The 25,610-nt window shown below is 35.6% G+C and overlaps 1 protein-coding gene across 10 annotated transcripts in view; it reads right to left on the reverse strand.

The window, feature by feature from the left end:
* CEP350 (centrosomal protein 350) overlaps nucleotides 1–25,610 on the reverse strand; it is a 137,116-nt gene that overhangs the window by 33,924 nt on the left and 77,582 nt on the right. For 7 of the 10 annotated variants that reach the window (XR_016392984.1, XR_016392990.1, XM_089910505.1 and 4 more), the window contains 4 exons: nucleotides 19,160–19,359; nucleotides 11,047–11,142; nucleotides 3,265–3,476; nucleotides 810–954 (listed from right to left, as the gene is read on the reverse strand). Coding sequence is in view for 8 of the 10 variants with exons in the window: in XM_089910505.1 (XP_089766631.1) it covers nucleotides 810–954; nucleotides 3,265–3,476; nucleotides 11,047–11,142; nucleotides 19,160–19,359 (653 nt within the window). In the remaining 2 variants the exon portion in view is untranslated. Of the gene's footprint in view, nucleotides 1–809; nucleotides 955–3,264; nucleotides 3,477–11,046; nucleotides 11,143–19,159; nucleotides 19,360–20,477; nucleotides 20,601–25,610 lie in introns of all 10 variants that reach the window. The other 3 variants (XM_089910511.1, XM_089910521.1, XM_089910514.1) reach the window with 3 other exon arrangements.

Below are 25,610 nucleotides of genomic sequence, written 5' to 3' on the forward strand. Positions count from 1 at the left end.
CTAAATGTCTACTCTCAAAAGAAAACTGAAAATGAACTCAAAAGACATACACTCAACATGGTATTAATCTTCCTCAGAATCCTACATAAACCAAGTATTGTCTGTCTAGATATGCCTCCCACGATCAACGCCTTGAATCAAGTCTTCTAGAGTAAAGGCTGTTTATTCTTTCATAATCTATATGCCACAGAGATTTACAGTATGATGGAGGTTATGGGAAAACAGATAATGCTCTCCACTGCCATGTGCAGTCTCTTCTCTACTTTTCCTCCCTTTAGTCTTATGCTACCCTGCTCTACCACCTCCTATTTCTCCTCACTGTCATCATTAAATCATTCAAGAAACGTTTAATAAATACCTACTATGTGCAATGCAAAGTACCTGCTAGGGCCTGGTGCTACAACTGTTAAAACATAGGACTTTCCTTTGCAGAAGTCTATATTCTAGTAGGGGAAACCTGCTGTGTAAAGTTTGATTACAATTTATGTGTTGCCTGGTACAACAAGTTGAAGAGCAGAGCACTATGGGAACACATAAGCAGTGCCTGACACACACCAAAAATTCAAAGAATGTGTGATGAATAAATGACTATTAACATCCAAGAATGTAACAATTTATCATATTGGTGTAATTAGGGACATAATTATCAATGAAAAGCAAAGAATTATGCGATTTAGTCTTGGCAAGAATAAAGTCTTTACAAATGAAACAAACAATAACATTTTACCAGCCATACAGTTAGACAAAGCTTATTAAAGAGGAATTCAAATATAGTGCAAAGAAAACTAACTCCTCCTTGTTAGTCTTACCTGACTGTGTCATAGATAATGACTCATCTGACCAACTATAACAGTGTTGATGGGACTTGACGGGTAGACGACATTGTCCTCCAGTTCTATGACTTCCTTTGCTAGACTCCTGCTTTGACACAGATGTGCAGCTTTTAGGAGGTGACTGTTCAAACAGAAAATCAAATGGGAACCGTTTTGTGATACAGTTGTAAAATTCTATTTAAAATTCAAGATACGAACCAGTTGAAGATAATATTTACAAAGAGTTTTAAATAACTTTATGAAATAAAAAGTGAAAAAAGTTTGCAAAATATACTAAGGATAAGATCTTGACTTTTTTAAAGGTAGAAAAAAAAGTTATAAAAAAAGCATGCTTTTAAAAAATGTTTATAATAAATTATGAGTGGCTACTGAATCAGTGATACTTACCCCCTTATTCGTTTTAACTTTAAAAATACTAAATATGGGGGTGCAGCTATCTCTTCGACATAGTAATTTCACTTCCTTCAGATATATATCCAGAACTGAATTTGCTGGATCATACGGTAGGTCTTCATCAACAGATGAATGGATAAAGAAAATATGACATACACACACACACAAACACACACACATGCACACACACAAATACTATTTAGCCATTAAAAAACCCAAACAAACCAGAAATCCTGTCATTTGAGACAACACGGATGGATCTTGAGGGCACTGTACTAAGTGAAATAAGTCAGAGAGAGAAAGACAAATACTATATGATCTCACTTATATGTGGAATCTAAAAAAACCCAAACTCATAGAAAAAGAGATCAGACTTGTGGTCACCAGAGGTGGGGGTGGAGAGGTGGGGGAACTGGGTGAAGCTGGTCGAAAAGTATAAGCTTCCAGTTATAAGACATATAGGTACTGGGGATGTAATGTACAACATGATGACTATAGTTAACACTGCTATATGGTATATTTGAAAGGTGCTAAAAGAGTAGATCCTAAAAGTTCTCATCACAAGGAAAAAAACTTTTTGTAACTATATGAGGTGATGGATATTAACTAAACTTATTGTGGTAATCATTTCACAATATATATATATGTCAAGTTATTATGCTGTACACCTTTAACTCACACAGTGCTGTGTGTCAATTGCATGTCAATAAAACTGAAACAAAATTTAAATATACTAATGTACTACTTTTATGGAAGGAAAGAAGGAGAAATGGAAGCGGGAAGGGAAGAAAAAGAGCATAAGAAGACTGCCCAAATGAGATTATTTATTACAAAGGGTGTAATTTCTACCTTGATATCAAGTGGAAGTGAGAATGTCTGATTTGATTCCTAGCTATCACCACTTCCTATCCCTGTGACTATGGGCAAGTTTCTTAGCCTGCTAAGCTCCAGAGTGAGGCTTAAAATCTAAAGAATTGTTGTGAGGATAATCTACATAAGGCATTCAGCATACTACCTGGCACTTGGTAAGTAAACACTCAATAAATATTACTTCTTAATATAGAAGTGACTTTAAGACACACTGAATTTAGGTGGATTCTTTTTTTTAAACACAAAGAGGCTTTAACAATGTTTGTGTTCACTTATAATATTTAATATTGTTATGCTATAAAAAGAAACAAAATTGAACTATTTGTATTGAGGTGGATGGACCTAGAGTCTGTCATACAGAGTGAAGTAAGTCAGAAAGAGAAAAACAAATACCGTATGCTAACACATATATATGGAATCTAAAAAAAAAAAAATGGTTCTGATGAACCCAGGGGCAGGACAGGAATAAAGACACAGATGTAGAGAATGGACTTGAGGACACGGGGAGGGGGAAGGATAAGCTGGGTCGAAGTGAGAGAGTAGCACTGACATATATACACTACCACATGTAAAAGAGATAGCTAGTGGGAAGCAGCTGCATAGCACAGGGAGATCAGCTCAGTGTTTTGTGACCACCTAGAGGGGTGGGATAGGGAGCGTGGGAGGGAGGGAGACGCAAGCGGGAAGAGATATGGGAACATATATATATATATATAACTGATTCATTTTGTTGTGAAGCAGAAACTAACACACCATTGTAAAGCAATTATACTCCTATAAAGATGTTAAAAAAAAAAAAGAAAAGGCACACTGGTGTGGTTTAAGGTCTTATTGTTTCTATTACATGACAAAACAGACTATAATAAGAACTTGTATTGTCTCACATATTATCTTTATTAAAAACTTTAGAAGTTCCTATCCCCTAAATATTAAAAACTTCACAGCATATAATTTTAAAACTGCCCCTAAAGCTAAAATTCATATATTTATAAATCTTTAGGAGTCAAGGAAAAGCTTTATTTCTACTCAAATGTCATATAGTATATGTTACAGGTATGGGTGATAGTCAATGCTGTCCTTAATAGCAAGAATATAACTGTTAATAATATACCTTTCAGGCAGGTTTTTTTCTAAAGAAGCTTTAAGATATAAATATATATTAACTTACATGTTTACTAGGCGAGGTAGAAGATTCCAGTTCTTGTGAAAAAACCATTTCTTCAGTAAGTATACTGTGATCTGGACTTCCAGGCTGCTCCTGAACTATAGATTCAGATGGTATATATTCAACAGCAGGGCTGCCCAATTCTTCTGGAATAGAGCTTTCACTGTGTAGATGAGAGTAGGAAGGTACTGGAGATTCTGTTTCACTCACTATTTCTAGAAGAGGGTGAAAACAAGAAAAAGTACACAATCTTGGTCAAGGGACATGTTCATCTGTTAAACTTCACATTCGTTTTTAGCATAATTTCATTAGTTGCATTTAGATATAATTTTTAATCCCACCACTTAGTGAATCACATTTACTATAATATCCATTAGTCTAAGAATTTTGGCTGATGCAAACTGAGAGAAGATATCTGTAACATATAATCAGCAATGATAATGACTGACAACCTGAATGTAAAGATGCACAGCAATTACAACTCATATATTCATTTAGAAATGGAATTAATCCAACCACTTTGGAAAGAAATTTGGGAGTATTTGGCGAAGATGAAAACACTCTGTGATCTAGCAATTCCACTTCTAGGTATAAATCCTAGATAAATCTTGTATACATGCAGCAGGAAACATGTACATGGTTACTAGTAGTATTGTTATAATAGTCAAAAACTAAGTAAAATAAGTAAATTGTGGTATATTTATAAACTGAAATGCTACACAGCAATAAAAATGAATGAACTGCATGCACTGATGGAGATATATTATGAATTTTACTCAGCACTTTCAGAACTTGTAGCACTGCCTTGCCTCTGGAATTTCCTGTCCATTGTGGCCTCTCCTCTAAAAAAACAAATACTTTTGACACTTAACATAAAATTCTTGACATTATACTTGTCTAACCTTAAGAATGTACACTGCTTTCCTTCTTTATCACTATGGATACAATGTTCCACAAAGATTAGGTTATATCACACTTTGGGTCAATACTGATAACATTTGGTATACTCAATTCCAAAAATATCACTGAAGACTTCGGGCCTGAAATCCATAAAATAAGTTTATTTAGCAAAAGAAATACCTATATCCCAAAGAATGTTTTACTTCAATAAACAAGGATGACCTAACATCTAAAAGCATTTCAGTTAAAAATTTTAAAAGATGTCTTTTTGGAGGGCAATTGCCCCGCCCACTTGGGCAGAGGGAGCCTGTTGAGCTCCCAAGCCGGTCCCCTGTCCTCCAAAGTCCCCCTCCAGGCCACGTAGGTCCTTGGGGGCATAGGAGGGAACGCAGGGAGATCAGGAAAGTCAGCAGGGAGGCACCCTCCCAGATTGGAGGGGCAGGAGAGGACAGGACAGTGTGTGCCCCACGCACTTGAGCCCAGGAAGCCTGCTGCGCTCCCAGTGAGGTACCCTGCCCTCTGAGACCAGGGGAGGGGGGCACACCTGGGTCCCTTCTGTTCCTTGAGCCTAAGCCCCAACCGCCACAGCCCCCAGGGCCTTTTCCAGCCCTGTGGGTCCTGAGCATTGGCCCCGCCCACCACCCAAACCTTGCCTTTGCTTAGGCCCCGCCCTCCACAGCCAAGGCCTTCTTCCCCCCCACTCCACCCTCTTTTCTTTTCTCTCCTCTTTTTTACTATTGTGGTACTGATATACCTTCCAGGTGTTGATTCATCTATATTTTTATTTTTATATTCTTCCTAACATATCTGTTAGTTTCCTAGTCTAACTTTATTTTTTACTTTGTTACTGTTCTTTTTTTTTTTTTTTTTGCTGCCCCAGGCGGCTTGTGGGATCTTGGTTCATGAGCCCGGGGTTGGGCCTAAGCTCTTGCGGTGGGAGATTTGAGTCTGAACCATTGAACTAACAGAGAACCTCAGACCCTAGGGAATATTCATCGGAGTGAGGTCTCACAGAGCTCCTCATCTCAGCACCAAGACCCAGCTCTACCCAACAGCCTACAAACTCCAGTGTTGGAAGCCTCAGGCCAAACAACCATTAAGACAGGAACACAATCCCACTCATTAAAATAAAAATAAAAAAAAAAGGAGATGGGAAGAAAATATGTCACAGATGAAGGAGAAAGGTAAAAACCTACAAAACCAAATAAATGAAGAGGAAATAGGCAATCTACCTAAGAAAGAATTCAGAGTAACGACAGTAAAGATGATCCAGAATCTCAGAAACAGAATGGAGGCACGGATTGAGAAAATACAAGAAATGTTTAACAAAGGTCTAGAAGAACTAAAGAACAAACAGAGGTGAACAACACAATAACTGAAATGAAAAATACACTAGAAGGAATCAATAACAGAATAACTGAGGCAGAAGAATGAATAAGTGAGCTGGAAGACAAAATGGTGGAAGTAACTGCCAGGGAGCAGAATAAAGAAAAAAGAATGAAAAGAATTGAAGACAATCTCAGAGACCTCTGGGACAACACTAAACGTACCAACGTTCGAATTATAGGGTTCCCAGAAGAAGAAGAGAAAAAGGAAGAGTCTGAGAAAATATTTGAAGAGGTTATAGTTGAAAACTTCCCTAACATGGGAAAGGAAATAGTCACTCAAGTCCAGGAAGCACAGAGAGTACCATTCAGGATAAACCCTAGGAAAAACACACCAAGACACATATTAATCAAACTAACAAAAATTAAATTCAAAGAAAAAATATTAAAAGCAGTGAGGGAAAAACAAAAAATAACATACAAAGGAAACCCCATAAGGTTATCAGCTGATTTTTCAGCAGAAACTCTACAGGCCAGAAGGGAGTGGCAGGACATACTTAAAGTGATGAAAGAAAAACCTACAACCAAGATTACTCTACCCAGCAAGGATCTCATTCAGATTCGATGGAAAAATCAAAAGCTTTTCAGACAAGCAAAAGCTAAGAGAATTCAGCACCACCAAACCAGCTTTACAACAAATGCTAAAGAAACCTCTCTAAGTGGGAAACACAAGAGAAGAAAAAGACCCACAAAAGCAAACCCAAAACAATGATGAAAATGGTAATAGGAACATACATATCGATAATAACCTGGAATGTAAATGGATTAAATGCCCCAACTAAAAGATACAGACTGGCTGAATGGATACAAAACAATAAGAGCCATATATGCTGTCTACAAGAGACCCACTTCAGACCTAGGGACACATACAGACTGAAAGTGAAGGGATGGAAAAAGATATTCCATGCAAATGGAAATCAAAAGAAAGCTGGAGTAGCAATACTTGTATGAGATAAAGTAGACTTTAAAATAAAGACTGCTACAAGAGATAAGGAGAGACACTACATCATGATCAAAGTATCAATCCAAGAAGAAGATATAATAATTATAAATGTTTATGCACCCAACATAGGAGCAGCTCAATAAATAAGGCAAATGCTAACAACCATGAAAGGAGAAATTGACAGTAACACAATAATAGTAGGGGACTTTAACACCCTGCTTACACCAATGGACAGATCATCCAAATAGAAAATAGATAAGGAAACACACGCTTTAAATGACACAACAGACCAGATAGATCTACCTGATATTTATAGAACATTCCACCCCGAAGTGGCAGAATACACTTTCTTCTCAAGTGCACATGGAACATTCTCCAGGATAGATCACATCTTGGGTCACAAATCAAGCCTCGGAAAATTTAAGAAAACTGAAATCATATCAAGCATCTTTTCTGACCGCAATGCTATGAGATTGGAAATCAATTACAGGAAAAATACTGTAAAAAACACAAATACATGGAGGCTAAATAGTGTGCTACTAAATAACCAAGAGATCACTGAAGAAATCAAAGAAGAAATTAAAAAATACATAGAAACAAATGACAATGAAAACATGACGACCCAAAACCTACGGGACACAGCAAAAGCAGTCCTAAGAGGGAAGTTTATAGCAATACAATCTCACCTCAAGAAACAAATATCTCAAATAAACAATCTAACCCTACACTTAAAACAACTAGAGAAAGAAAAATAAAGAAAACCCAAAGTCAGTAGAAAGAAAGAGATTCATAAAGATCAGAGCAGAAATAAATGAAACACAAACGAAGAAAACAAGAGCAAAGATCAATAAAACTAAAAGTTGGTTCTTTAAGAAGATAAACAAAACTGATAAACCCTTAGCCAGCCTCATCAAGAAAAAAAGGGAGAGGATGTAAATCAATAAAATTAGAAATGAAAAAGGAGAAATCACAACTGACACTGCAGAAATACAAAGGATTATAAGAGACTACTCCAAACAACTATATGCCAATGAAATGGAGAACCATGAAGAAATGGACAAATTCTTGGAAAGGTACAATTTTCCTAGACTGAACCAGGAAGAATTAGAAAATATAAACAGACCTATCACAAGTAATGGAATTGAAACCATAATTAAAAGTCTTCCAGCAAACAAAAGTCAAACATAGAATGTTTGAATTCTATCAAACATTTAGAGAACAGCTAACACTGATCCTTCTCAAACTCTTCCAAAAAATTGCAGAGGGAGAAACACTCCCAAATTCATTCTACGAAGCCACAACCACCCTGATACCAAAACCAGAAAAAGATATCACAAGAAAAGAAAATTCAATATCACTGATGAACATAGATGCAAAAATCCTGAACAAAATACTAGCAAACAGAATCCAACAGCACATTAAAAGGATCATACACCATGATCAAGTGGGATTTATCCCAGGGATGCAAGGATTCTTCAATATACACAAATCAATCAATGTGATACACCACATTACCAAATTAAGGAATAAAAACCATATGATCATCGCAATAGACGCAGAAAAAGCTTGTGACAAAATTCAACACTCATGTATGATAAAAACTCACCAGAAAATGGGCATAGAAGGAACCTACCTCAACATAATAAAGGCCATATATGACAAACCCACAGCAAACATCATACTCAATGGTGAAAAACTGAAAGCATTTCCACTAAGATCAGGAACAAGACAAGGATGACCACCCTCGCCCCTCTTATTCAACATAGTTTTGGAAGTCCTACCCAGAGCAATCAGAGAAGAAAAAGAAATAAAAGGAATACAAATTGGAAAAGAAGAAGTAAAACTGTCACTGTTTGACGATGACATAATACTATACGTAGAAAATCCTACAGATGCCACCAGAAAACTACTAGAACTAATCAATGAATTTGGTAAGGTTGTAGGACACAAAATTAATGCACGGAAATATCTGGCATTCTTATCACCAACAACGAAAAATCAGAAAGAGAAATTAAGGAAATACTCCCATTTGCCACTGCAACAAAAAGAGCAAAATACCTAGGAATAAACCGGCCTAAGGAGGCAAAAGACCTGTACTCAGAAAACTATAAAACACTGATGAAAGAAATCAAAGATGACATAAACAGATGGAGAAATATACCATGTTCTTGTATTGGAAGAATCAATAATGTGAAAATGACTATACTACCCAAAGCAATCTACAGATGCAGTGCAATCTCTATCAAACTACCAATGGCATTCTTCACAGAATTAGAACAAAAAAATTTTACAATTCGCATGGAAATACAAAAGACTCTGAATAGCCAAAGCAATCTTGAGAAAGAAAAATGGAGCTGGAGGCATAAGGCTCCCCAACTTCAAACTAATACCACAAAGCTACAGTAATCAAGACAGTACGGTACTGGCACAAAAACAGAAATAAACAATGGTACAGGATAGAATGCCCAGAGATAAACCCACACACATATGGGCACCTAATTTACGACAAAGGAGGCAAGAACATACAATGGAGAAAAGACAGTCTCTTCAATAAGTGGTGCTGGGAGAACTGGACAGTTACAGGTAAAAGAATGAAATGAAAACACTACCTAACACCATGCACAAAAATAAACTCCAAATGGATTAAAGACTTAAATGTAATACCAGACACTATAAAACTCTTCAAGAAAAACATAGGAAAAACACTCTTTGACATAAACCACAACAAGATCTTTTTTGACCCACCTCCTAGAGTAACGGAAATAAAAAAAATAAACAAATGGCACTTAAACTTAAAAGCTTTTGCACAGCAAAGGAAACCATAAACAAGACAAAAAGACAACCCTCAGAATGGGAGAAAATTTTGCAAATGAAACAACAGACAAAGGATTAATCTCCAAAATATACAAACAGCTCATGGAGCTCAATATCAAAAAAACAAACAATCCAGTTAAAAAATGGGCAGAACGGGCCTCCCTGGTGGTGCAGTGGTTGAGAATCTGCCTGCCAATGCAGGGGACACGGGTTCGAGCCCTGGTCTGGGAAGATCCCACATGCCGCGGAGCAACTGGGCCCGTGAGCCACAACTACTGAGCCTGTGCGTCTGGAGCCTGTGCTCCGCAACAAGAGAGGCCGCGATAGTGAGAGGCCCACGCACTGTGATGAAGAGTGGCCCCCGCTCGCCACAACTAGAGAAAGCCCTCGTGCAGAAACGAAGACCCAACACAGTTAAAAATGAATAAATAAATAAATAAATTTATATTTTAAAAAGTCTGAAAATTAATGAAACGTTCATTTCTAAAAATAAAAGGGCAGAAGACCTAAATAGACATCTCACCAAGGAAGACATACAGATGGCCAAGAGGCACATGAAAAGATGCTCAACATCACTAATTATTAGAGAAATGCAAATCAAAACTACAATGAGGTATCACCTCACACCAGTTAGAATGGCCATCATCAAAAAATCTAGAAACAATAAATGTTGGAAAGGGTGTGGTGAAAAGGGAACCCTCCTGCACTGTTGGTGGGAATGTAAATTGATACAACCACTATGGAAAACAGTATGGAGGTTCCTTAAAAAACTACAAATAGAACTACCACACGACCCAGCAATCCTACCACTGGGCATATACCCTGAGAAAACCATAATTAAAAAAGAGACATGTACCACAATGTTCACTGCAGCACTATTTACAATAGCCAGGACATGGAGCCAACCTAAAGGTCCATCGACAGATGAATGGATAAAGAAGATGTGGCACATATATACAATGGAATATTACTCAGCCATAAAAAGAAATGAAACTGAGTTATTTGCAGTGAGGTGGATGGACCTAGAGTCTGTCATACAGAATGAAGTAAGTCAGAAAGAGAAAAACAAATACCGTATGCTAACGCATATATATGGAATCTAAAAACAAAACAAAACAAGGAACTAATGAACCTAGCTGCAGGGCAGGAATAAAGAGGCAGAGGTAGAAAATGGACTTGAGGACATGGGGTGGGAGGGTGAAACTGGGGCAAAGTGAAAGTAGCATTGACATACATACACTACTGAATGTAAAATAGTTGGCTGGTAGGAAGCAGCCGCATAGCACAGGGAGATCAGCTTGGTGCTTTGTAATGACCTAGGGGGTGGGATAGGGAAGGGGGTAGGGAGGCTCAAGAGGGAAGGGACATGTGTATGCATATGGCTGATTTGCTTTGTTGTGCAACAGAAACTAACACAGTATTGTGAAGCAATTATACTCCAATAAAGATCTATTAAAAAAGTGATACATTTTTACATTGTGAATGAGTAGTATAATCAGAATGGTTGAATAAACAAGGAAGGAATTTTTAAAATCCTCAAGGATATTCATCTACTCCAAGATAGAATGTGGGTAAAATTTTAAATGGCTTAAAAAATGATTTTAGGTAGTAGGGAAGAGAAGAATCCTCTACATTCCTGCTTTATACCCCTTAACATATTTTATTTTTATTCAATAAGTAACATACACTGATTTTAAAAGTTCAGACAGTATAAAAGTTGTATAAAGAAGAAAATGAATGTACCACCACCTCCTGAGAGAGAACCACTGAAGAAGCTTCTCCAATCTGATGTCTTTGTGGAAGAATTCATTTTGGAAATCTTCATTTTTGGCCCTTGACCTTATTTTTGAAATTATAAAAGTAGTACATGAATGTAGTTGAAAAAACCCAACAAAACAAAACTTCAAATAGTACAGAAGGACGTAAAGTGATTATTTCACATGATCCTCTCCAACCACTTTCAGCTGTCCAATTTCCACACCTCAAAGTAAACCACTGGCAGTCAGGTATGATTGGTGTGTGTCTTTCCAGACCTCTTCCTATACTTCCTGACTTTTAAAAAATTTATTCTTTTAAAATTGTGGTTAAAAAAAAAAAAGGGATTTCCCTGGTGGTCCAATGGTTAGGACTTGGTGCTTTAACTGCTGTGGGTCCAGGTTCAATAGCTGGTTGGGGAACTAAGATCCTCACAAGCCACGCAGCCAAAAAAAAAAAAAAAAAAAAATTGTGGTAAAATACATATACATAAAATTGACCATCTGGATCCCCTTTTTTTTGTTTTTTTGTTTTTTTGCGGGGGGCTGCGTTGAATCTTCATTGCTGTGCACAGGCTTTCTCTACTTGCGGCACATGGGCTTCTCATTGTGGTCGTTTCTCTTGTTGCAGAGCACGGGCTCTAGATGCACAGGCTTCAGTAGTTGCAGCATGTGGGTTCAGTAGTTGCGGCACGCAGGCCCTAGTGTGCGCGCAGCCTTCAGTAGTTGCGGTGCGTGGGCTCTAGAGCACAGGCTCAGTAGTTGTGGCACATGGGCTTAGTTGCCCCACGGCATGTGGGATCTTCCACGACCAGGGATCAAACTCATGTCCCCTGTACTGGCAGGTGGATTCTTAACCACTGTGCCCCCAGGGAAGTCCCTGGATCACTTTTAAGTATACAGTTCAGTGGCATTAAGTACATTCACACTGTTGTGGTTGTGTGACCATCACTTCCGTCCATCTCCAGAACTTTTTCACCTTCCCAAACTGAAACTCTGTACTCATTAAATAATAACTCCCCATTCTCTTCTCTCCTTAACCCCAGCATCAACCATTCTACTTTCTGTCTCCATGAATTTGTACTCAGGTACCTCATATAAGTGGAATCATACAATATTTGCCCTTTTATGATTGGCTTACTTCACTTAACATGTCTTCAAGGTTCATCCATGTTAGTACATGTTTCAGAATTTCCTTCCTTTTTAAGGCTAAATAATATTCTACTGTATGTATATACCACGTTTTGTTTATCCATTCATCTGTTCCTAAAAACTTGGGTTTTCATCTTTAGGCTATTGTGAATAATACTGCTATAAACATGGGTGTACAAATATCTCTTTGAGAACTTGTTTTCAATTCTTTTTGGTATATACCCAGAAGTGGAAATTCTAAATCATATAGTAATTCTATTCTTAATTTTTTGAGGCACTGCTTTACTATTTCCATAGCAGTTACAACTATTTTACATTCCCACCAGCACTGCACAAGGGTTCCAATTTCTCCAAATCCTCATCAACATTTTTTTCTTCTGTCTTTTTTGATAACAGCCATCCTAAGAGATGTGAGGTAATATTTCACTGTATCCCTGACTTCTGAAGACAGAGTTACATGTCAGTAGGAGTCTAGCAACATTTGTACGCTTTTTAAAAAATATGGACTAGAGCAGTCAATCTTCAGCACTTCTTTTAAAATATACCCTATATAATGTGACATAAAACAAAATGGAAGAAACACCAAAACTTTTTAAAATGTATAATCTGCAGGTGTTGTCCAATATGGTAGCCATCAGCCTCATGTTGCTACTTAAATATTAAAATTAAACAAATTCAGTTTCTTAGTTCTACTAGACAAATTTCAAGTGTTTAGTAGCCATTGAAAAGAATCAGGCTTTGGAAAAAAGTCTCGGAGTTCTTTCCTGAACAATATTTTATAATGCTTTATGAAAGAAAGGTATATGGCTTAAATAAACTCCTTAACAATGGACATGTCATGTTTCTTGGAGCCCAAGCTTATTTTTAATCCCTCACTGATATTTGATAAATTTCCTGCCACATGAGTTCTTGTCACCCAAGACAGAACCCAGAAAATGAAATTTCCAGCCTTCCTTGCTGGGCATTGGAACTTAGGCATTGAAATCTGGTGTCTCCAATCTGATGTCCCTGTAGAAGACTTCATTTTAAAATTGAGTATCCTGAAGAAGGCGGCTCCATGTGGACTCTAATTTAGGTGGCTTTTGGTAGTGACAGTGGATTTCTCAGTGGTTGCAAAATTGAGTCTCTGGTGCAGAAGTGGCATGAGTGGGGAAATGATACAAAATAGCAGTTTTCTTTTTTTTTTTGGAGGAAAAAGAAAAGGGTGGCTTTATTCTTTGCCAGGCAAAGAGGGAACACCAAAACAGCAGTTTCCTTCAGGGCTCTGCTGAGTAGCTGCTAGAGCAGTTTTCTCAGCAGGCCAGTTTGTGGTGTGGTTTTAGCACTGCTCCTAGAAACTCGGTGTGGAGCTGGCTCTCCAGTCATCTCAAAAATTCTATGAGCCACAAAATACACAGCCTTTAGTAAATTACTTTTCTGCTTGATCTTAGTTAGCTTCAGCTATTGCAACAATGTGCCCTGAGGGGTACACTGTCATTTCATTATAATGTATTTTCTTCTTTTTCTTAATTTTTCTTTTATTTATGTCATTTTAGCTCATTAAATACACTATTCCTAAACTATATTTGATGAGATTAAAATTGCCTTTGTTTTATCACATTTACCCAGTAACACTTTCTATGATTACACAGGCCAACAGTTCCTGACAAATGGAGGCCTGAACAACAACTAGTCTTAATTTGCCTTCCAGGCATAGTCAGAAATGTTTTCTACTTCTGTTACAGCCCATGATGACACCTGAGACACTGAATCTCTTTTCTCAGTCCTGTTAAATTTCCTTTCAAGAAGGAGTAGTCTGCAGCAGAATTGGACGCTACAGAATGAGGATGTGGAAGTTGACACAGAAGTCAGCCTCTGCTGAATAAACTGAAGAAAAAAGGAACACTACAGATGAACTATATTTATTCCATCATTGGTTTTCTTTATGTACCAGTTGGTATGTATAGCTAAATAATATATCACTTAGTTTTGTTTGCTTTGAATTTTCTATAAAAGAAATCAAACTGCTTGCAGTCCTCTGTGATTTGTTTTAAGATTCTTGTATGTTGATTTGTTTAGCTGTAATTTTTTCTTCTTTACTGAGCATGATATAATATGTAAATATACCAAAATTTATTTATCCATTCTCCTACTGATGTGGGTGGTTTCCTTTTTTCCCTGCTATTTCAAATACTGCTGCTATGAACAATGTCATATGTATCTCCTAGTATAAATATGTATACATATCTATATGTATATCTCTCTCTATATATATACCTATATATATATATAAGTACAGATACATATATTTATATCAATCTATTATCTATCTATATATCTATCTATGTAAAAGTTCTCTACAGCAGGGCTTCCCTGGTGGCACAGTGGTTGGGAGTCCGCCTGCTGATGCAGGGGACACGGGTTCGTGCCCCAGTCTGGGAGGATCCCACATGCCGCAGAGCGGCTGGGCCCGTGAGCCATGGCCGCTGAGCCTGCGCTTCCGGAGCCTGTGCTCCGCAACGGGAGAGGCCACAACAGTGAGAGGCCTGCGTACCAAAAAAAAAAAAAAAAAGTTCTCTACAGCAGTGGCTTTCAGATTTTTTACCTTAATCATAATATATTTAACCTATGTGTGACATAATGATATTTCAACTTTAAACAATGCTGACTGCAATCCACTAAATGGATTTCATACATCGCAAATGGGACAACCCACAACTCGAAAAACATTGCTGTAAGACAGCAGTCCTTAAACATTTTGGCCTCAGTGAACACTTTACACTCTGAAAAAGTACTGAAGACCCCCAAAAGCTTTAGTTTATATGGTTATAGATAGTTATATCTATCAATATTTACAACAGAAATTAAAATGGAAAAAATAAAAATATTTATTAATTTATTTAAAAATAACAGTAAAAAACCTATGTTACAAACGACATTTTCTAAAATTCAAAATAGCTACATTTTTAAAAAAAGTTTAGTTGAAAGGAGAAACTATTTTACATTAAATTAAAAACTTTAATGGCTAGCTTAACAGAAGACAGATTCTCATATCTGTTTCTGTATGCAATCTGTGGCTATATGTTGATTTGGCCGAAGTATATGCAGAAAATCTGGCCTCACACAAATGATACATAATTAGAAAAGGGAAGAGTATTTTAACAGTATTTACAGGTAATTGTGGATATCCTTTTTTAATGCCACACCAAAAGTGGACAATTGGTAGTTTCTTAAATGTTAAGCTGTAATGTGGAATCTGAAACCATATCTGTGAACTTTTCATAATCTGTTCCATTAAAATCCATTGGCCTGTCTTGCAATTTATTTATTTTTTTTAACATCTTTATTGGAGTATAATTGCTTTACAATGGTGTGTTAGTTTCTGCTTTATAACAAAAGTGATTATATATATATATATATATATATATATATATATATCTCCCCATATCTCCTCCCTCTTGTGTCTCCCTCCACCCCTATCTTGCACTTTAAATGGATCTTTTATCCATACATGATTTTCTAATCATCACGGGTCATTTGGAAAATACTGATTCACTGAGTTAGGAAGATCTTTTCAAATATTGGCACATTTTATCACACAATATGAAAAGATGACTTTGATATCATTACTCATACCAGGAAAGTCTTTAAAGTATTGGAAAGCTGTCAAGCTCACAGTAGGGGAAACAGCATTTCTAAAAGCCTTAAATCTTCACTTGAAAGTTTACATTTTATTACCGACAATAAATACTATCAGTTGTTTTTCTTAAAGAGTCAGAGTTGCTTCATTTGTTTCTGAAACATTGTTTGCAAATACTCAAGTCTGAATAACCATATTTTGTTAGTCATTTAAGTAAAAATGGTACTACATGAAAAAATTGCTAGTTCAGCTTGCAAACCAAACAACTGTAGTAAGTGCTTTTCTTCAGGATAACCATCATGCTTTGGCAAACACAAGTGCTTTATGAATATTTCCTATTCGTCACATAGAATATTAAAAAGATATGTACTCAAAATTGAGATTCAATAAATTAATATTTAAATTATCTAAATATTTAAATTAAAATTACATAAAATGTAAGAATGGTATGTTTTTATGGTGAGTACAGGGTGGTGAAGAATTCAATGACTATTATATGATTTGGTGCCACTGCCTTGATTCATATTAAGGCATCAGCAATTTTACCCACCATTATTTTTATACTACCAGTGTAATGCTGACACAGTGAAAAAGGCAAACAATATGTCAGTATTATTCAGACCTTCTGAAAGGATCTCAGAGACCATGGACCATACTTTAAGAACCATTGCTCTAGGATTTATACTTGGCAATGGAATTGCTGAACTGTAGGACATGTGTACCTGGCTTTATTATTTTTATCATTTTATTGATTATTTTTAATGCCTCGCCTTTCAACCTGTTTTTCAAACTAGGTTTAACAATTAACACTCACACCAGCAGTTCTTTGTTCCACCTACATACCAACAGGTTTGATGGATTTTTTAAATGGGGTGAATGATGGCGCCCCAAAAGATGTGTCCATGTCTCAACCCCCAAAACCTGTGAATATAATAATCTTATTTGGAAAAAAGGACTGCGGATGTAATTAAGTTAAGGATCTCATGATGAGATCATCCTGGATTATCTGGGTAGGCCCTAAATTCAATGACAGGTTTCCTTGTGAGACAAAAGAGAAGGACAGACATGTAAGAGAAGACTGTGTGAGACTTAGTTAAGCAGACACGAGGAATGCCTATAGCATACCACCAGAAGCTGGAAGAAGGAAGGAAAGAACTGTCTTCTTGACCCTTAACAGGGAGCACACAGTCCTGCCAAAGCCTTGATTTTGTACTTCTGGCCTCCAGAAGTGAGAGAATAAAAAAAAGTTTTAAGCCACCAAATTTGTGGTAATTTGTTATGGCAGCCCTAGGAAATGAACAGAGGCATGCAATGGTATGCCTTTATGGTGTTTATGCTCTGATTACTAATGAAGTTGAACACTTTTTCATATGTTTAACTGACTGGAGTTTCTTATTTGTGAACCATCTGCTCTTTTGCCTGTTTTTTTTAATGTGGTTGTCATTTTATTATTGATTCATAGCAGTTGCTTACATATTCTTATACTATTCCTTTGTCATTCATATGTATTGCAAATATCTTATTTTGTTTTACTTTCTTTATATGTATTAATGAACAGAAATTCTTAATTTATTAAAGTGAAATTTATCAATCTTTCCCTTTATGATTTTTGTCTTGCATAACGTTAAAGAAATCTTTCCCTCCCCCTGATGTCATAAAGATATTCTCTTATATTGTCTCTAAAAGTTTTATAGTTTAAATTTCACATTTACACCTTTCTCCCTCCTTGAGATCGATCTTTTTATACTGTCATGTAGGGACCCAACTTTATTTTTACCTCACACAAAATTTATTGGAGAGTCCCTCCTTTATTCACTAGTCTCCTAAGTTACCTGTGTCAGAAGTCAACTTTCCATATATGCACAGGTCTTTTTTGAGCTATTTGTTTCATAATCTATTTGTCTCTGATAACAAATATCATATTGTCTTAATTATTATACTCTTAGAGGTGTTGAAACTGGTAAGTTCCTGCATTTTGTGGTTCTTCTTTAGGAATGTCTCTGCTTTTTGGTCCTTTGCTCTTTCATATAAATTTTATTTTATTTTTATTTATTTTAATAAATTTACTTATTTATTTACTTTTGGCTGTATTGAGTCTTCGTTTCTGCGCACGGGCTTTCTCTAGTTGCAGTGAGTGGGTGCTACTCTTGGTTGCGGTGCATGGGCTTCAGGAGTTGTGGCTCATGGGCTTAGCTGCTGCAGGCATGTGGGATCTTCCCGGACCAGGGCTCGAACCCGTGTTCCTTACACTGGCAGGCGGATTCTTAACCACTGTACCACCAGGGAAGCCCTCATATAAATTTTAAAATGAGCTTGTCAAACCCTACAAAGAAATCTTGCCAGGTTTCTGATTTAAATTGTCTTGAACCTACCAATAAGTTCAGAGAGAATTAACATCTTTATGACACTGAAGCTATCTGTGAATATGGTAAAGTTCTATTTATTTTGGTCTTCTCTAATAAAATTAGTCTCCTAATAAAAAATTTGGTCTCCTAATAAAATTATAAATTTTTCTCAGTAAAGATCTTCAATACTTATTGTTAAATTTATAAATGGCATCTTTTAATAATTAGATTTTTCTAACCAATTTCTGCTTATCTACAGACATGCAATTGAGTTTTGTTTATGGATTTTATATCCACAACCTTGCTAAACTCACTAATTCTAATAACTGACATGTAAATGCTGGATTTTCTATGTGCATAGCCTTCTCATCTGCTCTTCTCAATAAGATAATGAGTTTTGCTTCTTCCTTTCACTCCGTAAGTGAAAATAAGCATCTTTTTGTCTGATTTCCAAATTCAAAGGGAAAACTTTCTATGTTTTATAACTGGGGAAAACTTTCTATGTTTTATTATTAAGTATGAAGTCTGCTGCACGTTTGGTTTTTTGTTTTCATTAATAGATATCCTATACTGGGTAAAGAAAGTCCCCTTCTATTGCTAATTTGATCTGAGATTTATGTGTTTTATTCCAAAGGCTTTTTTGGATTTTATCAAGTGATTTTTCTGAATCCATTGAGATATCATGTAATTTTTCTCCTTTAATCTGTTTAAGTAATTCACCACATTATCAATTTTTAGTAGGTGTTAAACCCCACGTGGTCCTAGAACAACCCATTTCCATATCATAGAATTTACCCATTTCTTCTAAGTTTTCAAGTATATTAGCATAAAGGTATTCACAGTATTCTCTTATCTTTTCAATATCTGTAGCATTCATAGTTGTATCACCTTCTTCACCCATAATCATTCACCATTTTTTAAAATAAGTAAATCTTTCAGTTACATTAGGCTTTTAGTATGTAGTCTGAATAGTTAGTCTTTATTACCTTTCTGTTCTGCTCTCTGGTCCTCCAGTTCTTTCTTAGGAGTTTTAGGTTTTATCAATTCTTTGTCCCAGGCAGCCAAAGCTTGTTTTTCCATTTGACGAATTTCTGCTTCCTCTGCATCTAAACGTCTCTTCCACTCTAGTAGCTCCTCCGCATGTTGGCGCCGTTGCATTAGTTTTTGCTCTCGCTTTGTCAGAAACCTACGGTTACACCATGAAAAACAGTGAGAGAACAAATCTATAGGCAGAAATCACTTTGAGAGCTTTATTACTCATTACGTTATCAAAAAGTTGTATAAAACAGGACATTCATAGTATTCCTCTGAAAAAAGTTTGAGATAATAGGAGCTTTGGTAAGTGATCGCATTCAGCAAGTAGGAGAATTTATTTATTTTACTTGTAATTAATTATTTGGAAATTTAGCAAAGGAAAAACTGTGGGGTAATTTCAGGAAAAAAAAATCTTCAGAATATTTGGTTAACCATGACTGATAGTACTTAATGTATTCATTCTTCATAGGTGATTCTTTTTCATAACAGAAGATACAAGGAATTTATTCTGAAGGCTAAGACCAGAAAACACACAAACTCAAAACAACGAAGACCAAAACAACAACAACAAAAAAACCCCCAAAATCCCAAACAAGCAAGCAAACAAAAAAACCTGTTCATGTCCCTTTTTGATTTTTATATTCAAATTCAGTCTGTTTTTGCTTCAGGTATAGTAAGTTTGGTTCCCATTACCTGGGAAATGCAATGTCAGGTGACAGTCTATCTGTTTTTCATGGAGAGAACACTGAGAACCACAGTCAGATGCCTTATGCATAAAACATGACTATTTATTTACTTGAGTAAAAGGATGCACCAAATGCCTCAAACTTCTCAATTTAACCCAATCTCTGGAATTAAATAGCCTAGTATATCTTAGCTCCAAAGGGTTAGGGGACATAACTGATTTAGGAAGTTATTTGAGTAGTTAAAAAGCTACTATTTGCTCTCCTCAAATGTAGACGCCACAGCTAAATGAAAGGTGGGCTGCTCATATTGTAAGTGTTAGATCTGTAGTGGTAGCTAATCAACAAAAATACATTCACATATCCAACAAACACTTAATAAAAAGCACAAGAACTATCACTCCACTTCTTAAACAATCAGCATGTCAAATTAATGTGGAAACAAAAAGGTAAAATCTATGGGACATTTGACAAGAGGCCCCTAGGCTGTTAGAAAAAAAAAAGAAAGAAAAAAAAGCAATAAAAACAAACAAAAAGAATAGAGCATGCTCTATCAAAGAGTGCACTGAAAAAGGTGCAAAGTTACCTGACCAACTGGTTGTAGATATACAGCTGGAATTTGGGATGAAGGTTGGGAAAACAGACACTGAGAGAGGCCCAGTGATGAGACGTAAAGACAGAGAAGAAGTAGTGAACAGGAGAGCAGTGTCTACAAAATAAGGAGGAAGATTTTAAAACCAAGAGATCAAGAGGCAGAAAGAATGAAAAAGGGAAATCATAAGAGCTGAGTGCAGAACTTTTTAATATGCTTCCTGAATAACATTATAAGCTACTCAGTTAAAGCAAGTGTTATACTTTGTGTGACATATAAAACATATACTTTTATAGATCTTACCAAAGATTTCTGAATATACGTGCCTTTCTTCTCAGCTCCTGCTTAACCATCACGTATACTTTCAGGTAAATTTATTTGTTTGTGAGTAAAGTAATGAGAAGTAGAGTGTGAAGCTAAATAAGTTTTCTCATAAGCTTTAACACAGAGTACAACAATTATGGGCATGAACCTAGCATATCAGCAATTGTATATACATATGTAATTCTGAACGAGTAGTTTTTATATCTGTACCTTGTCATGTATTTTAAGCTTGAATTTAAATTTAAAAAGCAGTACATTTGCCTTACTTAACCTTACCATTATAATCTAAGCTTGAATATAGTTATATAGTTTAAAAAGTCAATTTATAGTAAAAATACCTTGTTCACATCTACAACATAAAACTTACTGTCAACAGGACCTACTGGAGGTATCTTGCTTTATATTTAACAAAGGCCCACTTAAATAATAATACTGAAATACAATACCCATTCTATAAAAAACCAGGATGCATAATTAAGAATAAACTAAGCTAGTTCCAATAAATACTACCAGTAGTAAAAAAAAAAAAAAAAAAAAAAAAAAAAAAAATCATGCTGTGGACAATTCAATCAATCATAAGGTTAAAAGTAAGAAGAAATTCCATATGTTAGACTTATAAAAGTAGGAAAAAACCAATTGTTTCTCTCTTTTTTTAATAGTAAATAGACCATTGTCTATATGAAAGGATAAATAAGTCTAATAAAAGGTTTGGAAAGGTTAATTCTCTTTGACAGAGCATGCTCCTGTTCACATGCACACAACAATAACCTGTAGATCAAGGCAACATTTATTGCCTTGGAAGGGCAAGGAATAATACCAGTAAGTCAAAGAAGTGAGAAAATCTAGGTATGAATCCAGTCATTCATTTGAATTTTAAAAAGTATGTAGAATCTTGACTACATGTATATCTTTAGATAACAGATGATTTCAGCATCTGTTTCTCCACATACAACTTAATATATTTTCACCTTCCCTCTGTTCAGTTACATACTCGCTCTATCTCTTTCTTTCCCTCTCTCCCTCCCTCCCTCTCTCTCTCTCTTATCATATCTGGATTGCCTTGATTTTCTGCACTGAAGTTTTTGTGCAATTTTGCCAAGTTTCAATAAGACACTTCAATCTTCCTTGCCATTCTTTATGAATGTATAATAAACTTATTTTGATGCCAATTATGCAAAAACAAATGTACTTGGAAAAGGTCCAAAAAAATCTATTCATAACATTCAAATATCACCCACCCTCTCAAGTATATAACTGCTAAATGCATGCATGACCTAGTACAAAAAGTAGAACATTGGAAGATGTGAAATAAACTGTAAAAAAATACATATTAAATTTTTTTGTCCAACCCAATATAGAGGATAATAATTTTCTCTATTAGAACAAATACTAATTATTTACTTTTCATTTACAAAGATTAAGCATATTCAAAAGCTCTAGGTTAGAAATGAACAACAAAAGAAATGGCTAAAAAAAAAAAAAAAAGAAAATGGTTTAAGAGATAGTGTAAGAAAAGTTTAACTTAAAGTTGGAACTTCATCCCAGAAACACACGTTCCTTATTTAATATACATACATTCTAGAATTCAAGTGTCTCTTAAAAGTTGTATAAAATTGAGATAAAAGAAGCAGTAGCACTTCACACTAGAGTTAACAATCCTTCAAGATGCTGCACAAGTAAGAAATAAACAAAATTTGTGAATGATGGAAACATAAATGATTATTAATAGAAAATGCTACTAATACACTTTATGGCTATTATCAAGGCATTCCCCAACAAGGCCTCTGACAGGTACAGAACACTGGACTAGGATGAGACATATGATAGATTTAATCTAGTATGGAAATAATTATGTTCTTATAATGTTTAAGCTTTAGAAATTCAAAAGTAAGTAATACACTTTTGAAGTCAAAATTTTACACTCTAAACTTTAGCTATGCAGCTATTCAACCGTAGTAATCAGGCACTGAGCACCTTGCCAGTTTCAACAAATACTATTTTGAAGGGTCAATTTCTACTGAGATACCTTTAAGTCATCAATGCAGTTATTTAAAAAAACTACAAGGTTGGAAGCAGATGTGCTGACTCAGTTTTCACTTTAGCTGGCTGAAGTCCAGAGAGTAGGGTTCTAGTTCTTCTAGCTCTGCCATTATGCTACCTGACCTGGGACAAGGCACTTAATCTCTGCAGGCCTCAATTTCTTCCTGTAGAACCAAGGGACTATACTAGATGACCTCCCTAAGGACCGACTAGTTCCAACATTTTATGATTCCTTCTTCATTTAAGTACTTCCTCACACTTTTTAAGCAAAATTATGATCTAAATTTTAAATAGAACTTCCAGTTCTAAAATCATTTGATTATGAAAGATGTTAAACAAAATAAAAACTTAATACCTTAAATTATTTTAAAATTCTTTCTGGATCTAAACAATTCTTTAACTCTATACTGTCACAAGTAAAAATGAAAACTAGTGCTTTAATTATAAAATGGATCAATTCTTTTAAGTACTTAAGCATTTTTAATGATATTCAAAAAGGAAGATAAATGAGCATATGGATAGTACTGACCTAAAAGAAAATACAGTCTATTTTTCCTACAGCAAAATCTATTAAATTGTTTAATAATCTGCATATACTTAAATAAATTAAATAATACAGGTACATCATCCCTAATCTAGGAAGAAAAAAAAAAAAGCACACTATCAGACTATCAGGATTTATTCATCCACTACACTTAGTCTAGAACCTTCTCTAAGAAAACTATATTTCTAATTTAAGGCAATGATATTTAATACATTGTTTAAAATTTTAATAAAAATGTCTTCTTTAATGGAATAGCAAAAGCCTTCACTTGCAAATGCAAAGTATTTAACTGAACACTCAACAAGAAAATTTCCTTGATATATATACTCTTTTCAGTAAAAATTTCTTCCTTTTCTGAGCTTCCTTAGCAATAGATTTTTATATACTTCACTAAAGGAACCTGATATTTCTTCTTTTTTCCACCTATACTATAAGCTTTTCAAGGGCAGGGTTTATGTTTGATTCATCTTCTTATCCCTTAGAACCTACTATATTCACACATTTCCCAAAAAATAATTGCTGAGGGAATAAGTATATAATTAATAAATAATACAGAAGAACAAGTTGCTATTAACAAATGAAAGAAAAAAACGCACTGTATCCTATTTTAACACTTAAAGAAGAAGATAAACACCATTCCTTCAGTGTTTCATTTCCTCAGTAAATAATTTTCCTAAAACAGAATTGGCAAATTAACAGGAAGAGTCAACTGTATGTTTTTTTCCCCTGAATATCTGTTTCACAGCTTTATACTGTAAATAATGCCCCTCACAGTAGTAAACAAAACTCAGATTTCATTTACCAATAATTATCAAAAAACTGAGGGCTAGTCAGTCTGTGGCTTTTGCAAACATATTTTCATTATTACTAACCTCTTTCATAGTTTAAATTTCTTTTGCTCTTAACTATAGAAATGGAAATTATTTCTAAAACGTCAACTCAGTACACAGGTCAAGAATAGCCATAGAGGGGCTTCCCTGGTGGCGCAGTGGTTAAGGATCTGCCTGCCAATGCAGGGGACACGGGTTGGAGCCCTGGTCCGGGAAGATCCCACATGCCGCGGAGCAACTAAGCCCGTGTGCCACAACTTCTGAGCCTGCGCTCTAGAGCCCGCGAGACACAACTACTGAAGCCCACACACCTAGAGCCTGTCCGCCGCAACAAGAGAAGCCTCTGCAACGAGAAGCCCGTGCACTGCAAGGAAGAGTAGCTCCCGCTGGTCACAACTAGAGAAAGCCCGCGCACAGCAACAAAGACCCAACTCAGCCAAAAATAAATAAATAAATTTATTTATTTTAAAAAAGAGAAAAGCCATAGATTAGAAATACAAACTTTAACAAAGGCATTGTTGTCTCAGTGAAACATTAAAGAAGGAAATCTTTCACTGGAGCCAAGAATAGTTTGACCACTTCAGAAAAATATTTATCACAGAATCAAAGTTTAGAGAGTTAACAATAAGCAGTAATATATATGAAAAAGTTCCTCCCAAAGTTAGCTAAACTTATTGAGAAGGGTGATTATTTTCTGACAAGTGTTTTATATTAGTAAAATAGTAATCTCTTAGAAGATGGCCTTTTCTAATCTACAAAACAAATAATAGTGCCTAGTAGCAAAGGCTCAAATAATTTTATTAGTTATCTACTGTAGCAAATGACTACAAAATTAACTCACTCTATTGAGCTGACATTCCAACATTGTTGAAAGAGAAGTAACTCTGAAGCTTTGGTAACCTGAATGGTATTCAAAAATTAGTTTTCACATTACAGTGGATCCCTGAACAGTGAGTGGGTTTGAAATGCATAGGTCCACTTACATGTGAATATTTTTCAGTAGCAAATACTGCAGTACTGCATGATCTGTGGTTGGCCGAATTCGCAGATATAGAACTACAGATACAGAAGAACCACATACATAGAGGAAATACGATTATGGAGAGCCAACTACGCAAGTTTTAGGCAGATTTTCATCTATGCGGAAGGGCAGCATTGCTAACACAACCCCCACGCTGCTCAAGGACCAACTGTGCTTTGTTCTGGAGATCAAAAAAAATTAACAGTAATCTCCGTTTTTAATGCACTGCTAATTTTGGAAAATACTCCACTTCATCCTCAAATTTCAGCATCATCTTCCAAACATTAAAACTAATTTCTCTGCAACTACTGTCCTTACCACAGCCCTACCACAAACACAACTGCATTGCTTCAAACAACAAATCAGTA

This window comes from Delphinapterus leucas, chromosome 1 (genome assembly GCF_059928025.1).
Source record: "Delphinapterus leucas isolate spDelLeu-1000000601 "Yukka" chromosome 1, BTC_Dleu_Yukka2, whole genome shotgun sequence".
In the NCBI taxonomy this organism is placed as follows: Eukaryota; Metazoa; Chordata; class Mammalia; order Artiodactyla; family Monodontidae; genus Delphinapterus; species Delphinapterus leucas.